The sequence below is a fragment of the Mustela nigripes genome, chromosome 1, assembly GCF_022355385.1.
Source record: "Mustela nigripes isolate SB6536 chromosome 1, MUSNIG.SB6536, whole genome shotgun sequence".
Taxonomy (NCBI): Eukaryota; Metazoa; Chordata; class Mammalia; order Carnivora; family Mustelidae; genus Mustela; species Mustela nigripes.
Window position 1 is genome coordinate 11,051,573 of NC_081557.1, and position 26,382 is coordinate 11,077,954.

The 26,382-nt window shown below is 48.3% G+C and overlaps 2 protein-coding genes across 9 annotated transcripts in view; one reads left to right on the plus strand and one right to left on the minus strand.

Annotated features, from left to right (window-relative positions):
* Positions 1-2,363: 2,363 nt before the first annotated feature.
* MRPL16 (mitochondrial ribosomal protein L16) lies at positions 2,364-7,842 on the plus strand. Its single transcript, XM_059404855.1, has 4 exons — positions 2,364-2,517; positions 2,862-2,927; positions 6,061-6,209; positions 7,146-7,842. Exons 1-4 carry the CDS (start codon positions 2,463-2,465, stop codon positions 7,629-7,631), a joined length of 756 nt encoding a protein of 251 aa, XP_059260838.1. The 5' UTR covers positions 2,364-2,462; the 3' UTR covers positions 7,632-7,842.
* A 105-nt stretch (positions 7,843-7,947) lies between these two features.
* Positions 7,948-26,382, minus strand: part of STX3 (syntaxin 3) — a 42,952-nt gene continuing 24,517 nt past the window's right edge. Inside the window, exons 3-11 of one of the 8 annotated variants that reach the window (XM_059404829.1) lie at positions 25,292-25,391; positions 23,223-23,297; positions 21,999-22,066; positions 20,255-20,363; positions 19,103-19,176; positions 18,784-18,918; positions 16,493-16,603; positions 10,410-10,492; positions 7,948-9,900 (exon numbers count right to left, since the gene is read on the minus strand). In XM_059404829.1, coding sequence (XP_059260812.1) covers positions 10,415-10,492; positions 16,493-16,603; positions 18,784-18,918; positions 19,103-19,176; positions 20,255-20,363; positions 21,999-22,066; positions 23,223-23,297; positions 25,292-25,391 — 750 coding nt within the window. In that variant the 3' untranslated portion in view covers positions 7,948-9,900; positions 10,410-10,414. Of the gene's footprint in view, positions 9,901-10,409; positions 10,761-11,003; positions 12,904-15,140; positions 15,255-15,279; positions 16,604-16,724; positions 16,836-18,783; positions 18,919-19,102; positions 19,177-20,254; positions 20,364-21,998; positions 22,067-23,222; positions 23,298-25,291; positions 25,392-26,382 lie in introns of those variants that run through there. The other 7 variants (XM_059404822.1, XM_059404815.1, XM_059404803.1 and 4 more) reach the window with 7 other exon arrangements.

The following is a 26,382-nucleotide window of genomic DNA, read 5'->3' on the forward strand; positions in this document are numbered from 1 at the left end:
AAGGAACCAATCCTGCTGACACCTTGATTTTAGACTTCAGGCTTCCAGAAATGTGAGGCAATAAACTTCTGTTGTTTAAGCCCCCCAGTTTGGCGTACTTGGTTAGAGAAGCCCTAGCAAAATGATACAGCACCCAACAGTAGTTGACTCAGCTCCTGGTATAGTTTAAAGTACACTCATTCTCTCAGGGGAGCTTTATGGATTCTTCAGAGAAACACAAACACACACACACACACACACACACACACACACACACCCTACCCTAACTGCTGAGGCTATATCTCGATGCATGCAAATTCATCTCTGCTGAATGACTGGCTGGTTGCATACAAGTCTTCCCTCGGGCCCTAGACACCCATCATTTCATCTCTTCCAGCATCTTTCTCCTTGCTTCTCAGTGGGGGCCTGTTAGATGGGATACAAGAAATCCCTAAACCAGTACACTGCCTGGGGGTCCATGTCTGGTGAAGAAGGTATGCACACCTTTGACCCACCATCAATGGAAATGTAACTACTTCCCAATTGCAGCCCTCTACTTTGCATCAAACCTCCAAACACAGACTTTTGTCAAACACCAATCCCTCTCAAACAGTGGGTTCATATCAAGCTGAGTGGTCTTGAACGCTCTCTCTCATGAAGCTTGATGGAGCACCCCAATCCCGAGCCATTAGAGAGGAACAGTGGAACTCACAATATACCAACAACTCAGTCCAAAGAAATCTTTAATGTAATTTCCAGTCTCCACTTCTTTTCTTGATTTTCCCAGTCCTTTTTACAGTCTGGAAAAAAGTAAGGAGCTAAGAATAACAAAGCCATTTCCTACCACCTCCTTTATAAATCCTACCCAGGGGGCTCCTGGGTGGCACAGATGGTTAGGCTCCGACTCTTGGTTGTGGCTCAGGTCATGATCTCAGGGTCCTGAGATCAAGTCCACACTTGGCCCATGCAGGCTGCTTGAGATTTCCCCCTCTATGACCTCCCCCTGAGCATTCATGCTCTCCCTCTCTCTCAAATAAATAAATAAAATCTAAAATCAATCAATCCATCAGGCCTGTCCAGATGGCCCAGCACCTCACTCTGGAATGTACAGATTACCACATACACTGGGGCTTCAGGCAAAGTGGAGTCAGACACAATCCTGTTCCAACAGCCTCTTATAAACATAATATTGGGTATAATTTCTCTCCTTTCATATTGGCAGAGCTCTAAACAAAGCTATGCAAGACAACTCAGCAAGGATGTGGATAATAAGCACTCTGATACATTGCTGGTGAAGATCATTCCCTCTGGAAATTTCCTTTATCTCTACCCACCCCCCAAGATATATGCTAGCAATTATCATTAGCCCCCTGATCTGCATCTGAAGGGTCACCAAGAGTCATAGAAACCAATCCAGAGAGATTGTACTGACACTTTACTTTCTATCCAAGATAAAATTACACAATATTCAGCCTGAGATTTTTAAATGCCTGAGCACATTCAGGTCTCCCACTTTGGGTGGAAGAGAGTAGGGAAGAGCTCTCTAGAATCTGACACTGGCTTGGGAGTGGGGGACAGTTAAACCTTTTCAGAACTGCTCTACACGGCCGGAAATGGCTAAAATAAAGTCCATTAACTCTTTTTTGAGACAGCTTTTATCAAGAGCGCCTAACGCTGTGGACAGAGAAAGTTCTCCCAGTAACTTTGCAAGCATTAGAGGTTTTAGTTTTTGCCATTTCTGAAATTAATCCTTTGGGAAAGACCATACACAGATGCAGCGTGATTTAAATACAACAGACATCAGTCTCCATTTGTTAATCCCATTTGTGTCCCAGAAGCTTGGGAAAAGAGCCTCTCTCAGTCTAAGTATTTAAAGGGTTCAGACCCATGATTTTACCATCATCCTCCCAGACGAGTCAGGCATGACTTTAACTTGATCATCAAATCTGGATCCAGTCCAGTCCCTCGGGTCCCTGGAGTGACAGACTCAAATTCTGATCTTACCGTTTTCTGCTGTGTGACCCTAAGTGAAATCCTTCGACCCCTGGCACGTTATCTGCACATGGGTGCCATGACGTCATTAGCTCCTGAACTCTGAAGGACACAGGCAATGACAGGGTACTGAACGCCTACCACACTGCCACCGAACACTGACAAGTTCAAGCAATGGTCAGTCAGTGGGCTTTTCCCAATGTCTCTGAGCTTCCCCCACTAAAGAAGCAGCGGAAATCCCCACCCCGCTGCCCGCATCCAGGGAGAGACCCCAAGAGTATACGTATTGAGACTTCCAGAAACCTAAAGCGGCGCTGGGCGTGACTTGCACACGCCGGCGCGGGAACCCGAGCGAGGCGGCCCGGTTTCCTCTGCTTCCGCCGGGATCTCTGCGGGAACGGACCGTTGCGAAAGCAACTTCCGGCCCGACCAGGTCCAGGGAGTCCCTGCGTTCGCGGTGGGAGTCCGGCGGCGGTGGACCCCGCGTGGCCATGTGGCGGCTGCTGGCTCGTGCTGGGGCGCCGCTCCTGCGAGCGCGGGTGTCAGGTCAGGAGGCCCTCGGTCCCTCAGAAGACCTCCCCACCCCCCGTGCGGCGCCTAGCCGGCTCCGCCGACCGCTGCCCCAGAGCTGAGTAGCTGAGTAGGGGCCGCGCTGTCCCGCCGTGGGGACTCGTGCCGGGGGGCCACGGCCACCTGCGGGGGTCAACGTTCGGAGACCTCTGCTGGCTTCCCCGGGGGCGGGGGGTGGGAATTGGTGCTGGGCCTGTGAGCGCATGTAGCGGAACCCCACGGCCCCCCCTCGGGGCCCTGCGTCAGGACTGACTTGGGTCTGGGTCCGAGCAGGCCCGGGTCTTGTCGCTTCCGGATCTTTCTTTGATTTGCTTTTGTAGATTCTTGGACCGTCCCGCCCGCCAGCGCTGGCCTCAAGACGCTGCTCCCGGTGCCGACTTTTGAGGGTGAGCTTGTGTCCCTTTCGGGTTTGTCTTCTCTGATGGGACCCGAAGAGGGGAGGCGAGAATGAAGGCGGGTCCTGCGTTCCCCCCTCCATTCACTCAGTGAATAACCCTAGAGGGCCTGCTGTGTGCCAGGAAGTGGTGTAAACGGTCGGGATAGAACAGGTGCTGTTATGGCGCGACCGTGTAATGGGGTACCTCCCCTGTGGTACTGTGTGGGGCGGTTCCCCCCAGCGCACCCCTCGTCCCCAGCCAGCGCATATTGCCATCAAATTAGAACTTCTGACGTTCTCCCTAAAGGATGCTACACTATGCAGTCATAGAACTATGGGGAAAGCATTAACTTGTTAAATACAAACGTTAAGGTAAACCACAATTTTGTAAATATAATTTACCATGTCTTTACTGTATTGGAAGTCTTAAAAAAAAGAAAAACAGTTGGAAAAAAAATATGAAAGTGTCCTTGAGCTCTGAGGATTTTATCTTCTACACATAATTGTGAAACTACTGTATGCTCCAGAAGTTCATGTGGATTTGGAGGGGACAGCATCACTAAATTTCTCTGTAGCTGCTTATAGAAGGTGGAGGAGAGAGCTGCCTGGGTGGCTCAGTTGGTTAAGCAGTTGTCTTCTGCTCAGGTCATGATCTCACCGTCCTGGGATCCAGTCGCACTTCTGGTTCCCTGCTCAGCAGGGAGCCTACTTCTCCCTCTCCTTCTGCCTGCCACTCCCCCTACCTGTGCATGCTCTCTCAAATAAATTAAAAATTTTTTTTTTTAAAGAGAAAAAACTGGAGGAGAGCAGGTGGCAGTTTCTAGGTCCGTATTAGCCAATTAATAATTTGGTATTTCCTTGAAGGCCCTTGTTTTATATTTGACTCCATGATAAAGCTGTGCCTGTTTTACCATAGACGGGTTGTTGTTTTTTTTAAAAGATTTTTATTTTTATTCGACAGACAGATCACAAGTAGGCAGAGAGACAGGCAAGAGAGAGAGAGGAGGAGGAAGCAGGCTCCCCGTGGAGCAGAGAGCCCGATGTGGGGCTCCATCCCAGGACCCTGAGATCATGACCTGAGCCAAAGGCAGAGGCTTTAACCCACTGAGCCACCTAGGCACCCCGCCCCCAGAGACATGTTTTAAGTGCCTTTCAAGTTAATAATTTTTTCCCCCAACTTGTCAGAATGTCTACTATGAAAAAGATGTACCATGTCCAGCCTGCATTTCAATCCATCCACTCTCAACACAGCAAGCTGCTGCACATTGTAGGAAATGCACAGGTGCCAGCATGAAAAGCCCCTGTAGAAATAGAGCATAGATCAAAGGATTCCTAGGTTCTAGGTTTCCTAACAATCTGGCAGAGCAGAACTTAAGTATTTTCATGTACAGTGTAGTATTCTTTCCACCACCCCAATTAACATCCAGAGATGCTGTGCAGTATTTAAGAAAAGAAAAAAAAAATCCATCTGGCTTTGCTGTTTTCACTGGATGGCCTAGACAAGATTATAAAATGTCTCTAGGTCTCAGGTTCCTCTTTTATAAAATGGAGATTTAAAATAGTACTTGCCTAGGGGCACCTGGGTGTCTCAGTGGGTTAAGCCTCTGCCTTCAACTCAGGTCATGATCCCAGCCAGGGTTCTGTGACTGAGCTCCAAATCTGGCTCTCTGCTCAGCGGGGAGCCTGCTTCTCCCTCTCTGCCTGCCTCTCTGCCTACTTGTGATCTCTCTCTGTCAAATAAATTAAAAAAAAAAAAAAAAAAATAGGGGCTCCTGGGTGGCTCAGTGGGTTAAAGCCTCTGCCTTTGTTTCAGGTCATGGTCCCACGGTCCTGGGATCGAGCCCCATGTTGGGCTCTCCGCTCAGCGGGGTACCTGCTTCCTCCTTTCTCTCTCTCTGCCTGCCTCTCTGCCTACTTGTGATCTCTGTCTAATAAATTAAAAATCTTTAAAAAAAAAAGTACTTGCCTCAAGTTCAGTTTCTTGAGCAGGGTGACTGTTAATGTGGATGTGTTTATGCATTCACTTTCTAATAATTCACTGACCTGTACATTTTTTTAAGATTTTATTTATTTATTTGACAGAGAGAGATTACAAGTAGGCAGAGAGGCAGGCAGAGAGAGAGAGGAGGAGGCAGGCTCCCCGCTGAGCAGAGAGCCTGATGCGGGACTCAATCCCAGGACCCTGAGATCATGACCTGAGCCGAAGGCAGTGGCCCAACCCACTGAGCCACCCAGGCGCCCTTCTGATTATGTGTGCCAAACTTCAAAGTTCAAAATTTTAAAAAGGGAAGGCCTAAAAAATTACCAAGCCTCTAAAGTGGTTTTAAAGATTATATGAGGGGTGCCTGGGTGTCTTAGTTGTTAAGCATATGCCTTTGGCTTGGGTCATGATCTCAGGGTCCTGGGATCGGGCCCACATCAGGCTCCCTCTTCAGGAAGGAGCCTGCTTCTCCCTCTCCCACTCCCCCTGCTTGTGTTACCTTGCTTGCTATGTCTCTTGCTGTCAAAAAATAATCTTTAAGGGGCACCTGGGTGGCTCAGTGGATTAAGCCTCTGCCTTTGGCTCAGGTCATGATCTCAGCATCCTGGGATCGAGTCCCGCATGGGGCTCTCTGCTCGGCAGGGAGCCTGCTTCCTCCTCTCTCTCTGTTTGCCTCTCCGCCTACTTGTGATCCCTCTCGGTCAAATAAATAAATAAAATCTTAAAAAATAATAATAATAATTTTTTTTTAAAAAAGATTAAATTAGATACCGCACATAAAGCATTCAGTTCAACATCTAGCACTTAGTAAACATTAAGAAAAAAAAAAAAGTTAGCCAGTGTTATCTGTGACAGTCTCAATCTCTGTACCTTCCCAGATGGTCTCTTTTCTAGTGTTATGTAGAGTGCATTTCCTTTGAAAGTTGAAACTTCGTTATCTTCAAAGGTTCAGAACCTCTCCATTAATACTTGTCATAATCAAAAGATTCGAGTGTCAATAAAAAAGCAGCCACAGGAAAAACCTAATATACTTTTGAAATTATTTTTTTCAGTGGTAACTCTTAAGACTTCCACTTGATTAATATAAATCTTTGTAGGAAGAAATTGGATCCTTGGAGATGTGTGGTTTTATTTCTTCTTGGCTGTCTGTGCTCCTTTTTAGATGTTTCCATTCCTGAAAAGCCCAAGCTTCGATTTATTGAAAGGGTACCACTTGTGCCAAAAGTGAGAAGAGAACCTAAGAATTTGAGGGACATCCGGGGACCTTCTACTGAAGCTACTGAGTTCACAGAAGGCAGTTTTGCAATCTTGGTAAGTGAGTTCAGTGTCAAGCAGCTGCATGATGGAAGCCAGGGATTAGCAAAATCTCATGCTCTTAGAGTTAATTCTCGTCCTTCGTGGGTTTTATTGGAATGGCCACCATTTGCTCTTTAAACTGATGTGCACTACCCAGTGAACAATTGAATTTCTTTTTCATGTCAAGTGAAAATAATACAAAAACAGGAGAAGGCAGGCTACCAAATTGGCCCCTATAATCAGACTATGAAATCCTCACAGGCTTCTGGTGAAAATAAAACTATCCATGACTTAAGATGCAGGACACGATTCCTTCCTAGAGTGGCTTCCATGGAGACTTGATGTCAGTAGCTGCACAAATGGGTGTGGACTAGGACTGATTTCCTATCAGGATGCCAGAGCAATAGTTTACAGTCCTTCCCGCCACCTGCTGATCAGCCCTGGACTGCTTCTCACAGGCCCAAGCCCATACCCTGTCCTTCACTCTCTTCCAGCCATTCTGCCTTCTGCTCACACTCACCAAGCCATTCCTCTTCCTTTAACTTGTTTTCCCTTGGCTGGTTCCTACCATCCTGGTCTCAGCTTTATATCACCTCCTCGGGATGCCTGAGTGACTCATTGGTTAAGTATCTGCATTTGGCTTAGGTCATGATCCCAGGATCCTGGGATCATGTCCCTGCTCCCCTTGCTTGTGCTGTGTGCCCCACTTCTCTCTGACAAACAAAATCTTTTAAGTAAATAAATACCAGCTCCTCAAAGAGGCCTTCCCTGGTTATCCATTGAAATGGGTCCACCTTGTTTTCATTTACTTCTGTACCCTAGGCTTTTCTCCATGGTCCTTACCAGAACTTTTTATTTTTTTGTAAATTATTGAAGCCACAGTTACTGTGAAAGAGCACATGCAAGATAACTAAGTCCCCACGTATTTCTAATTCTTTCATCCACTTTTAGGCACTGGGTGGTGGTTACCTCCACTGGGGCCATTTTGAAATGATGCGCCTGACGATCAACCGCTCTATGGACCCCAAGAACATGTTTGCTTTATGGAGAGTACCAGCCCCTTTCAAGCCCATTACCCGCAAGGGTATGGGACAGCGCATGGGGGGAGGCAAAGGTGCCATTGATCACTACGTGACTCCCGTGAAGGCTGGCCGTCTCATAGTAGAAGTGGGTGGGCGTTGTGAATTCAAAGAGGTACAAGGTTTCCTGGACCAGGTTGCCCACAAGTTGCCCTTCCCAGCAAAGGCCGTGAGCCGGGAGACTCTAGAGAAGATGCGGAAAGATCAAGAGGAACGGGAACAGAACAACCAAAACCCCTGGACCTTTGAGCGCATAGCCACTGCCAACATGCTTGGGATACGCAAAGTCCTGAGCCCGTATGACTTAACCCAGAAGGGGCGGTACTGGGGAAAGTTCTATATGCCTGAACGTGTGTAGTGAGAATGGGAGACACAAATATACAAAAGCTACCAAAAGAAAATCTACATTTTTATTCCCCTCAGCCTGCCTTTAACAGTCTATGGGTGGTACTGATAATCTAACCCAGGAGCAGTACGAGTAAATGATTTGTGAAAAATTATAGAATATCCATTGATTTTTTTAAGTGCATTATATTTATATAAAATAAAGTCTGAGTATCACCTCAGGATGTAACTTCTCATTGGTCACTCCTAATCCTTAAATGATTACTGAGCCAGCTTCACTGATTGTTAGTGGGTCCAGTTCTCCCCAGCTGTAAGATGTATATCTTCAGGGCTGAAACAAATGCCTCCATCTCCCATCTCTGTATAAGTTGGATTTAACATCTGCCTGGGTTTCCTTGCTGTCCAAGTCTTCTTCACATCACTTCACTTTTACCAAAGAGCTACATTGGTACCTGTTTTCCTCAAACTGAAAGAAATCTGAAGATTTTTGCTTTCACAAAATGGTAATTTTTCACTGTACATTGTTTCAGTTTTAGGAACACTACTTTTGGACACTGGGAGAATTCTGTACCACCTTTTATAGCACAGGAGCTAGTTGCTGTCTTTACTAGTTACAGATGTTTTTGGAAAGCAAAAACACACCAGTCCGTACATTAATTCAACAGATATTTATTTATGCCCAACTACCCATCTCTCAATTTTAGAAGACAAAGGGGAATGTTGGACAATATGATAAGGAACATACCCTTGCCTTTTAACACAAGTAAGTGATAAAAGTTGAAGTTGGCCTTTCCTAGGTCTGAAACTCCGAGGAGGGCATGTATTTGGCTCTACCTTTGTGGCCCCACAGGTTCTAGGACAGTGCGGTGCCGCACAGCACTCAACTAGTTACTGTTGGATGAATAAAGGCCCCATGTATCTCAAATCCCCATGGCTCCACCTTCCTGTCTGGTCTGTAACAAGATTCATCTCTTCCAGAACTACCCAGCAGGTTTCTATCCCCTATTCAAACTGAAAGAAATACAAATGGACAGAAATCATACACCATTTGCTTTTGAAAATGGGTAGAAAGAGCACACTGACTTGAAACGTCAGCTTTTTTTTTTTAAATCCCGCTTTCTTAAAAAAGACGTGTGGCAAAGAATAATCTTTCAAAAGTGCAATTATATCTAAACAGTTACATGGTCCTCAAGAGTTGCACAAGGTGGTGGTGGTTAATGTATTTGTAGTGAAGCTCTTGTAATATAATTACTAAATTGCATTAGAACACATCTGAACTTTGAATTGTTCAGGATAGTTTTAGGCACACTGCTGGCCAAGAAAATTCAGTTTCACCTAGCAACATGAACCATGTAAGAAACGATGCAAGTGGTAGCTGCCTGTCACTTTTCTGACCTGACCTCTCCTCTCTGTTACAGTTCATAGAGCATGGTCCTGATGCTTGTTGGGAGTTCAGTCATGGTATAAACCTGTTTCTTTTGTTTGGGAGCCACAATCCTGGGACCAGCAGTCTTTGAGAGTGAGAGACTGTCAACTCCCATCGCCATTCATAAAAAAAGACCATGTCACAGTAGTGGGAAGCCTGTCATGTATTTGCATAAGTGAATCAGCCCCTTCACAGGTATTTGCACACAGCCTCTCATACTAATAAACCCACTTACCACTGATGCCTTAAAAGGTTTCAAAGTAAAACCCACGGACTCAACCGTGAGCAGAAATCAGAGCTTAATTACAGCTAATTAAGTCAACCCATCCTTGAACATCTGGAAGTGGCAAGCACTGTACTAAGGACTGGGGACGCAGCTGTGAGCAAGACATGCGTGGCACCTGTGGTTAGACCATCTTCACTTTAGACTATCAGACCCTGAAGAAGGAAGTAGATGGAGTGTTGGTCGAAGGTGAGACCTAGAAGAACCTGAAGACCAGACGTAACAGGCCTGGTACTGGTCAGAGAAAATTAAATGCTAATGAGCTGGATGTGCTCCAATACCTGCCTGGCTCTGTTTTATTTCCCCAACAAGCACGTGTTCTCTACCCCTCAGCCTCTCCTTGACACCACCTTCCTAACCAGCTCGTGTTCCTTCAGCCCTGCCCCCCCCCAATCCCGCACTGTCCTAAGTCTACCTTTGCATAACTTTTAAGAGGTGGTTGATGGAGACCCTATGTCATAGGTTTCACAGTGGAAAGGAGTAGCTGTTGAGGAATCTGCAGTGGAGAAGTGATGGCACCACAGAAAGTGGAAGGAGGATTAAAAGTGCCGGCCGAGGCTCCATCGGTGAGGACTACAAGGGGTAATGGAAGGGGAAGAAAATCACAGGTTATACAACAGGAGGTTTGAATCCAGGATCACCAAGTGCTTCCTCTGCAGGGGCAAAGAGTCTACTCGGCAAGTCTGCACTAATGGTCCTAACCCTCAAAGAGAGGACATTAATTTACTCTGGGGTTACTGGCTGGCTCTCTCCTACTAAAGAGGGGTGCTTCCAGTGCAAGAACTAATTCTTTCTCCTTTAGCCATTCCCAGACACCACCACCCAAATTTTGCTGCTGGAAGTCAACATCCTTCTATAAATCATTCTAAACAGAGCAGACTGCCCCCTGCCTCCCCATCTATGGCCAACTCGTTATTCATCCGTACTTCTCTATGAAACCTTTTTTCATAGTTCTCTCCAGCCTTTTTCTAGTCTAATACCTGTTCCCTCCCAAATCTGGGGAACCAGCGACAAGTGCTTTTAAGCATGTAAGAGTTTCAAGTAAGTGAAAGAAAAAAATCATCTCCCCACAAATGGCTCACCTTTTTCAGGCAAATATGCCCCCAATGGTAGAAGCTAAGATGATCGCAAGGATAATACAGCAGATCATGATCATGATCTTCTTCTGCTCATCCAGACAAGGAAAGAAAAAGCATGTGAGAAGCAGCATCACTGCGCAGAGTTGCAGGGGAAGGAAGGCGAAAGTGGATCCAGACACGGAGGAAGACGTGAAGGGAAAGGGTGATGGATCTGGCTTCAAGAACCCAGGATGTTACTAGAAGCGATGCTTTCAGGCAAGAGATTCAAAATGAGATCAACAGCAGTCTCTGAGGATGTTCAGTATGTTGTTCTGCTTTCTGGTTCCCACCACACCAGAGCTACCCCATCTCCTCCTAGAGACAGATACTCCTGATGAGTCAACTGAATTCTTAGGGAGACCACCTTAAACCTGAAACTCAAATATAGTTAAACCATATTCTTGAGAGTTAACGCATTTTCAAAAATTAGAACTTTTGATCCATGCAGTCTGGCACATGGATAAAAAGCACTGTTAACCCTTGTTTCCAAAACCTAAACAAAAACCACCACATGGTGGCACCCAACCACTATTTTGTAGGGAAATAGAGCAAGAACTGTTTCACGATCAATATAAAGACATTTATTTTTAAATTATCAATAAAATAATCAAGTTTACATTTAAAAAACACAAATGACAAAAAAAAAACCTTCACTTATTGTATTCCAAACTAAGCCCCAGGGCTCAGCAAAGGCCTATGTTAAGAGCTTGTCTTCCCTCGTTGCTGGAGCCAGTCCACTGTCTGACTTCATAGCCATGGGAAGAGGGCATCCCTTTGGCTCTGTCGGAGTGCTGAGCAATGACGGAGTACATAGCCTTTGCAAAGGAAGCCCAGGGCAGTGCCTGGATTAGGTGCTCACTCTATCCTAGAGTGTCGAAGTTCAATTATACATCAGGGAGACTGGCAGGGAATCTAAGGGGCTCACCACTGGGTCACCATAGTCACTACACTTGAAATCATTTCCTGGCTGTTGCTTCCTCCATGATAAGAATTGGGGAGGAGACAAAGAACCTGTCAAGCTTATTTACCTGGTAGCAATACCAGCTACTCAGTAGTCCCCGGTCTCTCCCAGCTGACTCAGCCCTGGAGACAGGATCATCCTAAAGGCCCCAGGAATGATCTAAGATTGCTGTGGGATACTCCCAGGACAAGCCTCACCTATGCAGCAGCAAGGAGAGGTGCCAAAACTTGTCATAGCTGTATGCTAAGCAGAAAAACTTAGTGGGATCAGTGTAGTCCTAACCCCAAAGATCTATGATCGTCCCAGCACTCATCCAGAAAACAAGGTTTCTCAATGACACAGGAAGATCCTATTTCTGCTGTGATTCATTTGCAAATAAGCAAATGTCTTACCTAATTTTTAGCTCAGCCCAAGGTTTTTGTTTTTGTTTTTTGATGTTATAATATTCTCCATTTCTAGTTTCCTACTTCCTGAGAGAGACAGGCAAATATATATGTACGTCTCACACACGATTATAAAAGTACATCTGGAACATATGAAATGAGTGACTGAACACTCGCACCAATCTAAGCATTTCCAGAGCCTCAGACTCAAGCACCTTGTCCCTGGCCCAATTTTAAGTGCCTGATTATTTCTGGCCTCAAGGCAGTGGCTTCACAAAGCATTGCTCCAAAGGAGAACAGCCGGTTTCCAAGACTCAGAGAGGCAAACAAATATCTCATACCTTCAGCCTTTACAAATGATAACGTCAGACAACCGTATCATCCTGGTGCCTCCTTGAGTAAACATGAGAGAACACAACATAAAGACTGAAGTTGGCCATGAAGCTGAACATACCAAGAGCTTAATTTAAGATTGAACTTCAAACAAGTCAGCTGCTAAGACCAAAGTGACACCTGCCAGTTCCACATATTTTCAAGACATAGGGACAACAAACTATGAGGACCAAGACCCTGCCAAGTACAAGGCTCGAGCTGAGCCTTACTGTCACCACACTTGGAAGGGAAGAATCCCTTTGTGTTGTTAAAGATACCCCTTAAAAAATACGTTGCAATTTCTGGGAGAAGAATACTCCATGAGGTAGAAAATACAGCACCCTGGGAAGGTTTGGAATCGGCTTTCCAAGGCGCAAGGCTTACTTTGACACATTCAGAGGGAACAAAGAAAAGCTGGGTTGGTTCAAACTGTCCGGGAGAGAAGGTACTTCAGAGTTGGTGGGGCAGGAGAAGGTTCTGAGAACTCAGGGTTACATCAGGCAGATTAGCTTCCTCCGGGGCTAAGTTGTTTGCTGGGTCAGGTCCAAGGACGGTTACAAGGAAACAAAGGAACAGGTCCCACTCTCTCTCAGGAAAGCCATTCAAACTCCGTTCCCATCTGAAGACAAGGGTGGCCACACCAGGCTGGAGTGAAATCGGGTTCTAAGAGAGGCACAGGAAGGAGTTGCTGATCAGTGCACAGAATGATGGTGGAGAGCAACATTAACACTTAGTCACAAACCTAGAAGGTGGAGACAGAAGATCAGACGTCACCGCAAAAAAGGAAAGTGATAGAGAAGTCAACACTAAACCTGAGAAATCCTACAGACAAACCCAAGACAGGACGGGATATGGGATCCGGAACTAAATATCCTGCTGTGACAGAAACAAAAAGCTGTATTATGAGAGGGGGAAAAAAAGTCCCTGGACTTCTTGTAATCCTTCCACACAGGCTGTCACATCAGTGGGAGGCAGTCACTGCACAAAAGCACCTGTTCTCTCTACAGGGTCCTCATCAGCGCTTTTCAAATACAAGCTGCAGAACTGGAATCTTCTGCTCCATTACTCCTCTGCTCCACACTTCTCTTACACCGTGAAAAGAATAAAGAGAAGTTCAGAGGTCATCACGGCTGCTCCTCTTAAATGGCTGGGTAAGCCTGGACAAGTTTCTTGACTTCACTGAGCTTCAGAGTTTCCCATCTGAAAACAGGGACCATGTTACTATCTTAGAATAGTACCTGGCACACAACTAGAGAGTCAAAGGTAGGCTGTCTTCCCTCCCTCCTGTTCAGAGACCTTGTCCTCAGGCCACGTGGGAGGGACAGGTGGGTCCAGACCTAAAAGGAGCAACCAGTCGTGACTTCATGGACATGGAACACACTACAGTAAATTCAACACTGCTCAGCGAGAGGCAGCCTCTTGGACATCAGGTAAGTCAACTAAAAACAATACATTCATTAGTCTCCTCATTTAAAAAAGGGATTCATTTACATTCTCAAGAAGAAATTGTTGTTCAGTGCTCTAATTATCTGACTTTGAGACCCTCTGGCTCACAGGAGCAGGAAGAAGGAAGAGGCACACAGAAGCTAAAATGAAAAGAAGGATCAGGTCTGGGCACCAACATGGAAGTAATGTGACGAGTACTGAAGACATTTGTATCTATTACCTCAGCAATCCTAATTCTCTAATTTCATAATAAAGAGAAAATAAAAATGAGAAAAATATAGATTAGTCACACCATTCATTATAGTAACATTGTAATCGCAAAACTCCAACTTTGGGGAAGTATTAAATAATTCAGAGTATACTCACAATCTTGCATTGGAAATTAGATTCACCAAGAGATTTTAGTGATGTGGAATGACACACAGGATTTTTGGACTGGGTCTAAAACCACTGATATACTCTGAAGTCTGTGGACCATGTGTGAGTGTGTGAGCATGCCACAAGGTCATCAACAATAATATTAAAAATTAATTCTGTTTACAGTTTCTGTTTTAGAAGTTTTTGTTAACATTACATCCTATACTTTATCCAGAAAAGTAATATTTAGGAAGTTACAAGTGTGTTAACAGGGCCAATTAGGTCATTCCCATCACGCTGCTATGCCCATGAAGCCCTGATTCAGTGGTCAGCTCTATTCTTTTCACCAGATTTTAAAGAAAATGATAACCTAAATTTTAAACTCGCTCTCCTCCAAGGTTCTCTAGACTTTGTAGACAATGATAAATGGCTACCTGATTTCACAAAGAGAAGCTAAGACGTAAGAAAGAACTCTCCTGAACCCCCCATCAGCTGTGTGTTCAAACTTGCCCTTTGACTTAAGATCTCTTTATAAGCCTGAGTGTCTTTGTCTGTAAAATATGGTAAACGACAGTACCTACCTCCAGAAGGTGTTGTGGGGATTCAAGGACGTGTGTATGAGGTGTTCAGTACATGGTCCGGCATGACTCAACACTCAAAAACGTTAACTGCTTTATCATTCAAGATCCAACCCATCAGCCACAAACAAAACCGCGCCACCCCACACCCCAACCCAGAGCTTTCTTGACACTAAAAAGGATATGGAAAGCAAAGCCCAACATCCATCAAAGTCAGCAAGAATTCAGAAGATGAACCCCAGACCCAGGACACAGATTGTTCCCAATTAGGAGCATGCTTCCTGAGCGAAAGGAGCAAAAATGTGGTGCTCAGGTGTGTCAGGAAAGGTGGCGAAACATGGTGTAAGAAAAAGGGCTGGGACAGAGTCCCCAGGAGAGGAACCAATGGGAGCCTGGCCCAGAAGAGAAGTTTCTCCAGGGCTAGAAGCCCAGAGGAGTATTTTAAGGAGATGAAAGAAGGCACAGGCGATGGAAAGTCCGAGCAAGCTCTGTGAATCCAAGGACAATCACAAAAGAAGAGCACTGCCATGCGAAACCCCAGGCCAATTTCTCAAGAGAAAGCCAATCCAGAATCCCCAAGAACCTTCCATTTACTTACATTTCAGTGCAGCAGCCACTCGGGCCACCATTACTTCAGCCCAACGGAAAGTCCAATAATCAATGCTAAAATGCCCAGCAACACCACTACTACCACAATGATAATTATCAATTTCTGGAGAGGATAAGAGAAACAAAACAAACCATCATTAGAAACAACCAAATAACAATTCATCCAAAACCCAACCCCTCTCACCTCCACACTGAAAGACTCTTATCAACCCAAAAAAGACTATAGCTCTACATTAAGACATTCTACTAGGATATTTTACATATCTTAAGTGACTTCCTGGCTCGCAAGGCCAGCAAATGGAAATACGGAGCTTCTGTTGACTCTTAGCTCACACTTCAGTCTTGTGTGCATGCACAGATTTAAAAAACCACCATCACAGGATCTCTTAGCAACAACCGGCCATGGTATCAAGGGACCAATTTTTCCTGTTCAAAAAGAAGTGTATATTTTCAAATAGCTCTAATTTCAAACTTCTGTCTCTCCCCTAAAGCACACGCCCACCCATCAGACCCAGTCCAGGGACTAGGGAACAGAAAGCGGGACTGCGGTCCGGTTGTGAGCCAGCCTGGATTCATCAGGTAAAATAACTTCCCAACTCCTTGAATCGCTGCACAAGCAATGGGTGAAGTAGAAGAAAAAGAACTGAAGAACGAAAGTATCAGAGCCCAGGAGAAGTAGTCAGAAAAGAAGAGTCTAAAAAGTGCAAGCCACCAGAGCTGGCTACCCCAGTGGGCAGAGAAGCTTCGAAGTCCTCAAGCAACAGGGGCAGCGGAAGAGGGTAAATAATGCTGGTACAGTGGAAAGCGCGTGACTGGAACCTGAACCGGAATCCCACTCCTATACTACTCGGTACCATGAAGCCAATTACGGAACTTCTGACCCTCCACTGTTTCACCTGTAAGTAGGAATAACAGGTGTTCCGTAACATAGGAGGTCATGTTGCACGGACATCAGCACAGCACGGGGTTCACAGCAGAGAAAAGAGGGCTGGGCCTGGTTTAATGGAATGGAGGAGAGTGAACAGGTTTCTGAAGAACAGAGGAGTCAAGTGTGACATCTGAAAGGATCATGAGCTCTGTGCAGGAGAAGACTAGCAATGACACTGGGCAACGCATCCACCCTGCAGAACTGCCTTCAAGTGTGGGTTCCTGGGTAGAGAACATGTGAGCCAGATCCATGCAAGGCACGCCAGGGAAGGAAGGAGCTACTCTCTGGGAAAGGCTGACACGGGTGTTGGGATGAAGCCGGGACAGAGAGAAAAAGCATGGGCTTAAGGACACGGGTGGGGAGGACCAGAGAGAGGAGGAGCAAGCCGGACCCGTGGAGACTGAGGCGCTCACCCTCCGAGCTTCACTCTGATACTTGACAGCCTTTTTGGTATCCGCCACGGCCCGCTCCACAAAGCCTACTGACTGGTCCATGTTGTTCTCGATACGGTCAATCATGGCTCCCTTTGCCCGGATGCAAGAGGTGGTGGCAGCAGAAAAGGAGACAGGCAGAGGGAAGAGAGAAAGAGCGAGAGAGAGCAAGCAGAATGGACTCTCTTCTCTGAAGGCAGCTGGAGAGTCTCACCTTCCGGGCCTGACCCTGGTACTTCACAGCTCTTTTAGTTTCTTCCCGTGCCTTCTCCACATGGTCCACTGTGTGCATGACATTCAGCTCTATGTTATCTAGCATCTCACCCTGCAAAGGACAGACACAAGTTACACCCCATAAACCTGCCCCAGGACAGTCAGAGCTCACTGGGGACAGGGCTTTCTGTTATAATCCCCAGTGCAAAGAGGAGCATGGGGAAGTCCTTTGTGGGGCACACGTTCCATCTTCCATGGGATTACCTATGGCCCCCCCAGTCCTTGGTGGTGGTCACTCACACAAGCAACCCTCAGTACCACTTCTCTGGGGACAGGCACTGCAGGGGACACTTGGAGCACACTGTCAAGATGCCTGGTAAATATGTGTTCTAAGACTGATCCCACCACCACTGTTCTGTTTTTAATTAAGCATGAGGAGAGAAACCAAAATAAGAGTATCTTAGGGCATAACTGGGATGCTGGCCTCTTCCTGGTCGTGCAGACCTGAACCAAGTTCATCTGGCCTGAGGCAAGTGTGTGGACTTGTGCTTCGGAACAGTGCTAGCAAACGGGAGCTATAAACACCCATGGTTGGGAACATTCGCTTTCTCCAAGAGATACTCCCAAGCCCCTAACTGACAGGCACGTGCTTTACCTAAGCTATCTGGTTACATCTTATATCTATGAGGTTATTAAGAGACAACAGTCTCTTGGTGAGGTTCCCAACCATCTCCCGGCGATTACTTCCTGACACAAAAGTCTGGTCACTCCAATGAATTCTGAGCATCTTAGGATGGCAACAACCCTCCCCTACCAAGACCTGCCTCGACCCAACCCGTTGCTTGACGACACTCTGTAAACAGAGAAAGGCACTTACCAACACCGACTCTCAAACCAAGTCCTCAGCAAGGCCGCGAGGAGAGAAAAAAAGAAGAGCAGGGAAGAGGGCACTTAAGGAATGGTCCGAAAGGCCAGAAGGGGACAGAGGAAAGGCAGCCGGGCCCTGAGCAGGGGACAGCTGTCAGAAACTAGCCAAGCAGTGCTCAGGCTTCAGTTAGGTTTTGCAGCCCCTCCACAAGGAGCAGTTTTCAGTCCTTCCCAGGCGGCAGAGCGACCAGGGGGTTCATGGTAACGGTGGCACACATGGACACCAAGGCATCTCTGACTGCGTCTTAAGGACCAGTGGCCGCCTGACCATGTGGAGCCAGCACCGCATACAGGTGACAGGGACGCACGGCCTTGAGCGAGCAGCCCAGGGACAAAATAAGCTGTCAAACCATGGGTGTTCCGAGTGTTCCCATAAATATTATTCTACTGTTCCTTCCTTCCTTTTGTTATCTGCTCTTGTTCCTTAGCAAAAAGTGCCAAAATTTTGGGGAAAACACACAGAAGATAAAACAAAAATGGGGAAAAAATTAAAGCCTCTGGGAAAGCTAACTTTTCACCATGAACTGGGGAAATGATCCTGTCTTTGGTGTCACCCATGAAATAGTTCCCATCAGGAGGCCGCTTTAAGGCAACCCCATTATGAACCCACATCCCGGGGCGCCTGGGTGGCTCAGTGGGTTAAGCCACTGCCTTCGGCTCAGGTCATGACCTCAGGGTCCTGGGATCGAGTCCCGCATCGGGCTCTCTGCTCAGCAGGGAGCCTGCTTCCCTCTCTCTCCCTCTGCCTGCCTCTCCGTCTACTTGTGATTTCTCTCTGTCAAATAAATAAATAAAACCTTTAAAAAAAAAAAAAAAAAAAGAACCCACATCCCCAGGTAAAAGGGCACAAGAGGTGCTGAGACAGTAGGAGGCAATACTTGACCAAGCGCATCGAACCCCACAGTAGGCAGAAGTGAGGCCGACAAAGCGGGCAAGAGGACGAGGCTGAGACGGACGCGGGAGGGCGTTCCTTTCCAGGACACTGGGATCCTGTTACCCCATGTGAAGATTCCCGAAGATTCCCCCACCGCACCTCACCTGACTCTCCAGTCCACCCTTCTCAGGAGTGCGCCCTTCTCAGCAGGACCTGAGCTTTCCTCCCTCTGCCCAGGGTGGTGCCCACGGCCGGTTACCTGATTCTCCACCAGCATGGCGATGTCCATAAACATGTCATGAAGCTCCTTGATGCTGCTCTCCAGCCTCACGATGTCCTTGTGCCGCCCTTCGATCTCACTGAGGGCTTGCTTGGAAATCTGAGAGTCGATGATCTACAACAGGCCACACAAAGACCATGAGCCAGCACCCCTGCCACAGCCCCCACCCCCACTCCAGCCAAGCCCGCTGCCTCCCTGCCCCTGCCCCTGCAGCCCCGCCCTCACCGACCACACACAGCTCCACAGCAGCCTCCAGTCTCCACGACAGGGACTTGCATCCCAGCTCCTGGACACTCACCCCAGAAGTGAAGATGGCAGGGTTCCCACTCTCCAGCATCTCCTCCAGCTCCTCATCTGTGGTCTTTTTGCCAGCTTTATAACGAAAGAAGTAGAGCATCAAATACAAGATCAAAGCACACCAATTCAAAGTTCCCTGAAAAGGGTGCCTGGGTGGCTCAGTCAGTTAAGCACTGGCTATCAACTCGGGTCATGATCCCAGGGTCCTGGGCTCGAGCCCCACATCCTGAGCTCCCTGCTCAGCGAAGAGTCTGCTTCTCCCTCTCCCAGCTCGTGCTCGCGCATGCTCTCTGTTACTATCTCTGCCTCTCTCAAACAAATAAAATCTTAAAAAAAAAAAAAAAAGATCTCTGGAACTTTTACCATGTGGGAACACGGTAACTTCACTCTAAAGACAGTGGCCTCTATAACACACCCCTGAGAGCCCCCGATGCGTCTTGCTTCCTTCTGATTTCTCCCCTAATCCAGTGCACCCTTAGCATGACACGCAGTTACTTCCTGAAGCACGAGTCTGACCACATCCCTTCCTGCTCAGAGAGCTGACCGGCCCATGCACTGTGCCTCGGAGGATCGGGAGCCAGTTCCCAGGCGAGCCCGCCCTCCTCCACCGAACCCCACACTGCTCTTCCCAAGGGCTCCCTCTTCCCAGGCTGCACAGGGGCAGCACTCCCAGACACACTCGCGTGTCTCTGACCACATGCTGCTTCACACACTTCCTCCACTTAGAACCCTTGGCACCCTGCAGCGCCCTGAGTCCCTGAATGTCATGTCATGTCCGTCACATCTGTCACGTTCCTCACAGCACCCTGCGCCATACTATCATCTCATAAATGTTCTCTGCTGTCAAAGACACAACAAAAAGATGTCACAGGTCCCCAGGACAGCAACTGTCAGCAGGCGCCTCCCCTCCGTGTGAGGAAATGCTGGCGCCCCCAGGAACCAAACAACCGGGGCCCACAAGCATCGCGCCACCCTCAGCCACGACGGGCATCAGACACGCCGGTGACCGAAGGCCTCTCCTGGGCTCGGGTGCGAATGCAGGCAGAAGGCCAAGCGGGGGGCTGCCGCTTGCTCTCCCAGTTCTCCCGACTTGGGACAGACAGCCCAGGGCAGGGAAAGGCACAGGGGCGTGCGCCAAACTTCACACACGTACTGATTTCGAGCTGCCGCTGGATTCGCCCTTTACTGCGTTCGCGGAAGTCCACCTGAGCCTCGTTGTATCTGGTCATCACCTCCACAAACTTCCGGGACAGGACGGAGTGCTGTGGGAACCATCCGAATGCAGTGAGCCCCCGGGAGCGGAAGGCCGGGGAGCCCTCAATGTCAGAGAGCCCGCGCCCCTCGCCCCACACGGCCCAGTCTGTGGCAGCGCTGCACTTGGAAGGGAAGACCAGGTATGAGACTCAGCGTTCCGCTTTCCTAACTTCACACCATCAGGAGAGTCTGCTGACCTTTCCAAGGCATGTGTCCAGTATCTGTCTGCTGACCTCACGTGGTAATCCTGAGGCCAAAGGAGAGCCCTGCATCCACACGACTAGCTGCCTTTTTCTGGCACAACCTTTGGCTTGCTTTCTAAAGCTGCCAGACTCCCTTCCAAATCCAAAACGTGCCAAAATTCTTGAGTTCTTACCCAACCTGACCTCCCTATCTTCCCCTGCCTATAACGCAATGCATTCGCTCAACAGCCCCCTGTGCCTGTGTTCCAGTCTTCACCATGATTTCTACTCCTTGCCCACCTCTCCCCATCAAGGCCTATGGCTTCACCCTTGCAAAATCACCAGTATTTGCAGCACGCACATTCAAACCAAAGTCACTGCAGAAGCCCAGCAAGAGACACCTGCCTCTCAGCCCTCCCATACTCTGGTCCCACTTTCGGGAGGCTCCCAGACTGTCTCCTAACAGAATACAAGCTGAAGGAAATGGACACAGGCTATCTGGTTCCCCAGACAGGTATTCAGAGATCTCTGAAATACAGCACTAAGTTCTTGATAAAAACTCAACAGCCACGGGGCACCTGGATGGCTCAGTGGATTAAGCCTCTGCCTTCGGCTCAGGTCATGATCTCAGGGTCTTGGAATCAAGCCCTGCATCGGGCTCCCTGCTCAGCAGGAAGCCTGCTTCCCCCTCTCTCTCTGCCTGCTTCTCTGCCTACTTGTCATCTCTATCAAATAAATAAATAAATAAATAAATAAAACCAAACCTCAACAGCCACAAGCCCACAACTAACTTTTCTCTCCAGACAGGCTGTTCTCTCCATGCCTGCCCCTCACCCCTGCCCCACCCCCATCACTACCACAACTGCTACTAACATAACCACCACTCCTGTCCCCACGCCTCTTAAAGGAACCTCTCTACCCCTGAGCCACGTTGCCACTCTTGCCCACCCAAGGCCCAGCCCCCTCTGACCGCCCCCAACTCTGCCCAAGCTCTGTGAATGCTGAGAGCACTGTGCACGTCACTGAGTCTTCCCACCGCTCTGTTGGGTCCTATGTGACAGCCTCCTCATGCCACTTGAACGTGACTGACAGTTCTCTGAGGACACGGATCATATCTTTGATCACCACCAGAGAGCCTAACTCCAAACTGGACAACTAATGACCATAATCTTCAGAGAGAAAACCTCCATGCCCTCAGGAGGCGAATAATTCTGCAGCTGTGCCCAGGGGGACCCTCAGAAGTTCTCTAAGGGCCTCCTTAGAGAAGCCCGGGTAGCAGAGCGGCCACAAGGCCTGGCCTCTGGCCCCTCTCCTGCTTCAGCCTGGGCAGCAATCCTTTACCAGTTCTTCCAAATGAGTCCAAACAAGAACTGTACTTGGGGTGGGGGGGGAGGCTCCACAGCTAAGAATGACAACAACAACAAAGTTAAGACTGGATGAAATGATCAGGGAACATCTTACCTGGGATTTCCGAATCCGAAGGTCTGCGGACGACCGGACCTCATCTTCCTCAATGTGCCTCTCCATACCTGCGGAGCACAGCAAGCTTACTCTGGCAACATCATCGCTGCTCTCCTCCAAGACGCATAGCTCAGTGCAAGGCTCCCGCACCCCCTCTCACACCCAGCCCGCGGATGTAGACATAACAGGCATCCACCATCCCGACACACCAGCTCACCAGGGAGCCACAGGCCTCACGTCCCACACCCATTACTGGACCAGGTCTTGTCTGACTATACCGTGACCCAGCTAACAGCAAGAGTCTCTGTCAGCAGGAGGCTCAGGCTCAAATCCTTGCCCTGCCACTCGATAGCTGTGTGACTCTGGGAAGGCCATGTCACCTTAGTGTTCCTGTCCGCTCGTGTGCAGAACGGAGGAAGGAAGCACCTCCCCCACCCAGCGGGCAGTGGATAAGAACACACAGGGCTCTGCACACTCTCCCAGCTACTACTGGAAGCTGCCCCTAGCCACCTCCCCCTCTGCCCAAGAAAACAGGGACTGTGATTCATTTGGGGGGAAGAAATGCTAAGTGCTGCCTCCACTCCCTGACCAACAGCCTGCATTCCCAAAACAACGGGGCAAAAGTGCAGCTGGAAGAAAGGGACCTTTCTGGCCCCAGGGGTACCCCATCTGTGACCGGGGTCTCACTGAACAAAGGTCTAAACTGAAGCGGTGGAGACCTGGCCCTCCAAGAAATGACTGCACACTGAATAATAACATGTTCTGCATCTAGACAGCTCCAGCATTTCTGCCCACAGGGATGCAGACGCTGGGAAATAGGACGAGTAAGAGAAAAGTCAAGGGACTAAGTTAAAGCACCAAGTCACGTAACAACTCAGCAGCCGGCAGCACACTTCAGTTCTGCACTCTCTCGACTGCCGTCCTGCTTCCAGGACAGGCAAACTTTCAGGGGCAGTGCCCAAACCGCAAGGAAAGATGGGACGAGTGTATCATCTGGATGTGTTTTTGTCCCGAAAAGCTGGGTCCACAGATGTGAGGGGCTGGTGCTGGGCCCTGCGACGTGAGGGGGTGGTGCTGGGCCCCGCGGAAGTGAGGGGGTGGTGCTGGGCCCCGTGGAAGTGAGGGGGTGGTGCTGGGCCCCGCGGAAGTGAGGGGGTGGTTCTGGGCCCCGTGGATATGAGGGGGTCGTGTTGGCCTGGCTTGTTCCCTTTGCTCCCTTCGTACTCTTCAGTTTGTTCCGGACGTTGTTGGCCCTTTTCTTGATCTCGGTCGTGAGCTGCTCTAGGTCATCCTTGGTTTCTGGGTAAACAAAGGCAAGCAGAATCAGTAAGACTAATTGCTTTGTGAGCCTCACCAATCAAGGGGAGGTGGGAGCTTTCTCAGGCTCCCACCCCCAGCAGTATTTATCCTGGGATGCTCCCAGGCATCTGTCCTTAGAATCACAGACAGCTCACTTAAAAGGCACTTTTCCAGGCACCCTGGTCCCAGACCTACAGAATTAAAACCCCCACAGCTGGAGCCCTACAGGCTGTCTTTTAACAAACTTTCCCAATGCTTATTGCAGCAATGTCAACAGCCAAAATATGGAAAGAGCACAGATGTCCACTGACGGATGAATGGATAAAGATGTGGGGTGCGCGTGCGTTCATGTGCGCGCATGCACACACACACACACACACAATGGAATATTACTTGAATCAAAAAAAATGAAAGCTTGCCATTTGCAACAACATGGATGGATCTAAACAGTATTATCCTAAGCAAAATAAGTGAGTCAGAGAACGACAAATACCATGTGATTTTACTCATATGTGGAATTTCAGAAACAAAACAGATGAGCATGGGGAGGGGGAAGGGAAGGAAAAGAAAGATAAAAACAGAGAAAGAGGCAAACCATAAGAGACTCTTGACTCTAGGGAACAAACAGGGTTGCTGGAGGGGAGGGAAGGAAGGCCCTTGATGTAATGAGCACTGGGTATTATATGCAACCAATGATCACTGACCTCCACCGGAGCCTCACAATATACTACATGTTAACTAACTTTAATTAAGTTGAATTTTTAAAAAAAGCTTTCCCAAGTACTCTCCAGCACACAAAATTAAATTATGAGAAAATCATCTGGTTTACCACGATGGCTTCAACTCAAAGGTAAGAGAGAGTTTCATGGGATTCAGGCAAATATTTATGACATACCTACCACGGTGCACAATGCTGTTCTAGGATCTATGGAGCAAAGTAAGCACTGGCCAGGACTATTCATTCAGAAACCATGTTTCAGCCCCTGCTACAAGCTTGGACCTGAGCTAGACACCAAGCCTTCAGAGAGAAGACAGAGATCCTGCCTCCAGGGGCTCAGGGTCTACTAAGGGACAAGGGACGAATCAATCTGTTGTTCTCATGTGCAGTGTGGAGTAAGGTGTGAGTTCTGGTCAAGATGTGCACAGGACGGTGATGAAGAGGCTTGTAGCACAGCCTGGAGGGATCTGGAAACGCTTCTAAAGACAGATGACAGTAAGACCGCGTCTTGATGAAGGCAGGAGTATTAACCAGGCAGGAAAGGAGGAGAAGAGCAGAGTGTCTGGGAGAAGGGACAACATGTAGAAGACATGAGACAAGAACTACTTGGGGAACAGCCCAAGTTCAATCTGGCTAAAGTAAGGGAGACGTGCGGAGGTGGCAGGAGGAAAAGGTCCAGAGGATGGCAGGCATGTGACCAAGACAATTCCAACATGCTCCCCTGAAATGTTCCAGCTTTAACCTTCAGGTGCTAGGGAGCCACTGATCAATTCAGAGCAAAATAATACTGTCTGGCTCATTCCTTGTCCTTAAGGAACCTAAAATTCAGCCTCAGGCCCCACTCTAAAAATGTGAAAGTTTGCCGAGGCGGCAGCAACAAATGGGAGGACACTTCATGGAAAAAAGGTGGCCCTGATCTGGCAGGATCTGGTTGGGGACAGGGAAAAGCATTTCAGGTGGAGAAACAGCACACGCAAAGGTACTGCCAAGGGTGGGAGATAGGGGACGTGAGAAGCAGTCAGCGTCACTGCAGGCATGAGAGAGGCTGGATGGGAGGAGAGCAGAGCAGAGCCACGTGGATTCCGCAGGACCATGAAGACAAGCGCTGGCCACGCTGGGGGTGTGAGCTCAGGCAGGGAAAGGGGAACGGAGAGCAGCCAGTGTGTCCACAGTGTGGGGCGGCGCACACACTCCCTGCTGCTCACAGGAGCAAGACTGGCTCAGTCCCAGTGCCAAGGGCCATCGCTGGATGACTCAGCTCTAAGGAAACACTCACTTGGCTCAGGAATCGGTGCAGACAGGATGATACTGTAGAGTTTCTTAGCCTCTTCCACGTGCTCTGAGATCTTGTCGATGTTCTGACGAGTTTCCTCGATCTAGAATCACAGAGACAATGGCCTTTGTTGGGAGAGGAAGAACATGTCCACAACTGAGACAAAAGCTTAGCAGAGCTCACTGGTGAAAGCTGTCCACCTTCTGGGTTTGTGGGACAGCTAATGAGGACTGAAAAGTCTGCTGCTCCTGGGTAAGCGCCCTTTGCATGGCCAGATAAACTAGCATCCAGAGCAGTCACCAAAAACCCACACATGCTGCTCCTCGTGAAGAACACATCCGCCCATCTGGGACGGGAGGCTGCAGACCAGAGACAAGAAGAGCCGGGAAAACCCATGAAGATGAGTCGAAGGACAAGGCCAATAAGCCCCATCAAGCAGACCCGTCAGCCATCCCCAGGATGAGAACAGCAGAGGGGGAAAGAGGGCAGAGAGGAGAAAAGGAAGAGGAAAGAAAGGTAAGGAATGGGAGAGAATAAATATAGAGAGTGAAAACAAAGAAGAGAGAGCGAGAGACTAGGAAGCATGGCCCCCTCAGGAGATGCCAGAGCTTCCCTTGGACACGTGTTCTGCTGCATTTCCCCAGATGATCAGCCTCCAGATGCTCCAGGAGCAAGACTGGCTCAGTCCCAGTGCCAAGGGCACTGTCTAAAGTTCCTGATTATGCAAGGTGCACATCATAAAATATTTCCAGCATCACAAGACACGGATGCACGAGCACTCAGGCACCATGGCCCCTGCTGATGCAGGAGCCTGACACAGACCTCAGTGCCCTCCAGGTCTAGCTGACGCACTTCCAGAAGGTCGGGCTTGTCAACACTGCAGCAATTAACCAACAAATTCTGTAAAATACCATCTGGCAGGATCTTACCGTCAGGGATACAGTAAAATGTAATTCAGTACGCAGTGTCCAGCATGCCTTCTTCCAGCACATAATTCACTTGTGTCTGAAAACCTAGTCAGAGCTTTCCAGATTTAACAGACAACAGGAAAAATAAAACTTGAGTTCTCTAACCCTCAAATGAGCCCTGCTGCC

Bases quoted from the DNA above. Each gene is read 5' to 3' on its own strand.
- MRPL16 (XM_059404855.1), top strand. From the start codon at position 2,463: ATGTGGCGGCTGCTGGCTCGTGCTGGGGCGCCGCTCCTGCGAGCGCGG. The intron at 2,518-2,861 runs GTCAGGAGGCCC...TTGCTTTTGTAG, and splicing joins CCTGCGAGCGCGGGTGTCAG to ATTCTTGGACCGTCCCGCCC. The intron at 6,210-7,145 runs GTAAGTGAGTTC...ATCCACTTTTAG, and splicing joins AAGGCAGTTTTGCAATCTTG to GCACTGGGTGGTGGTTACCT.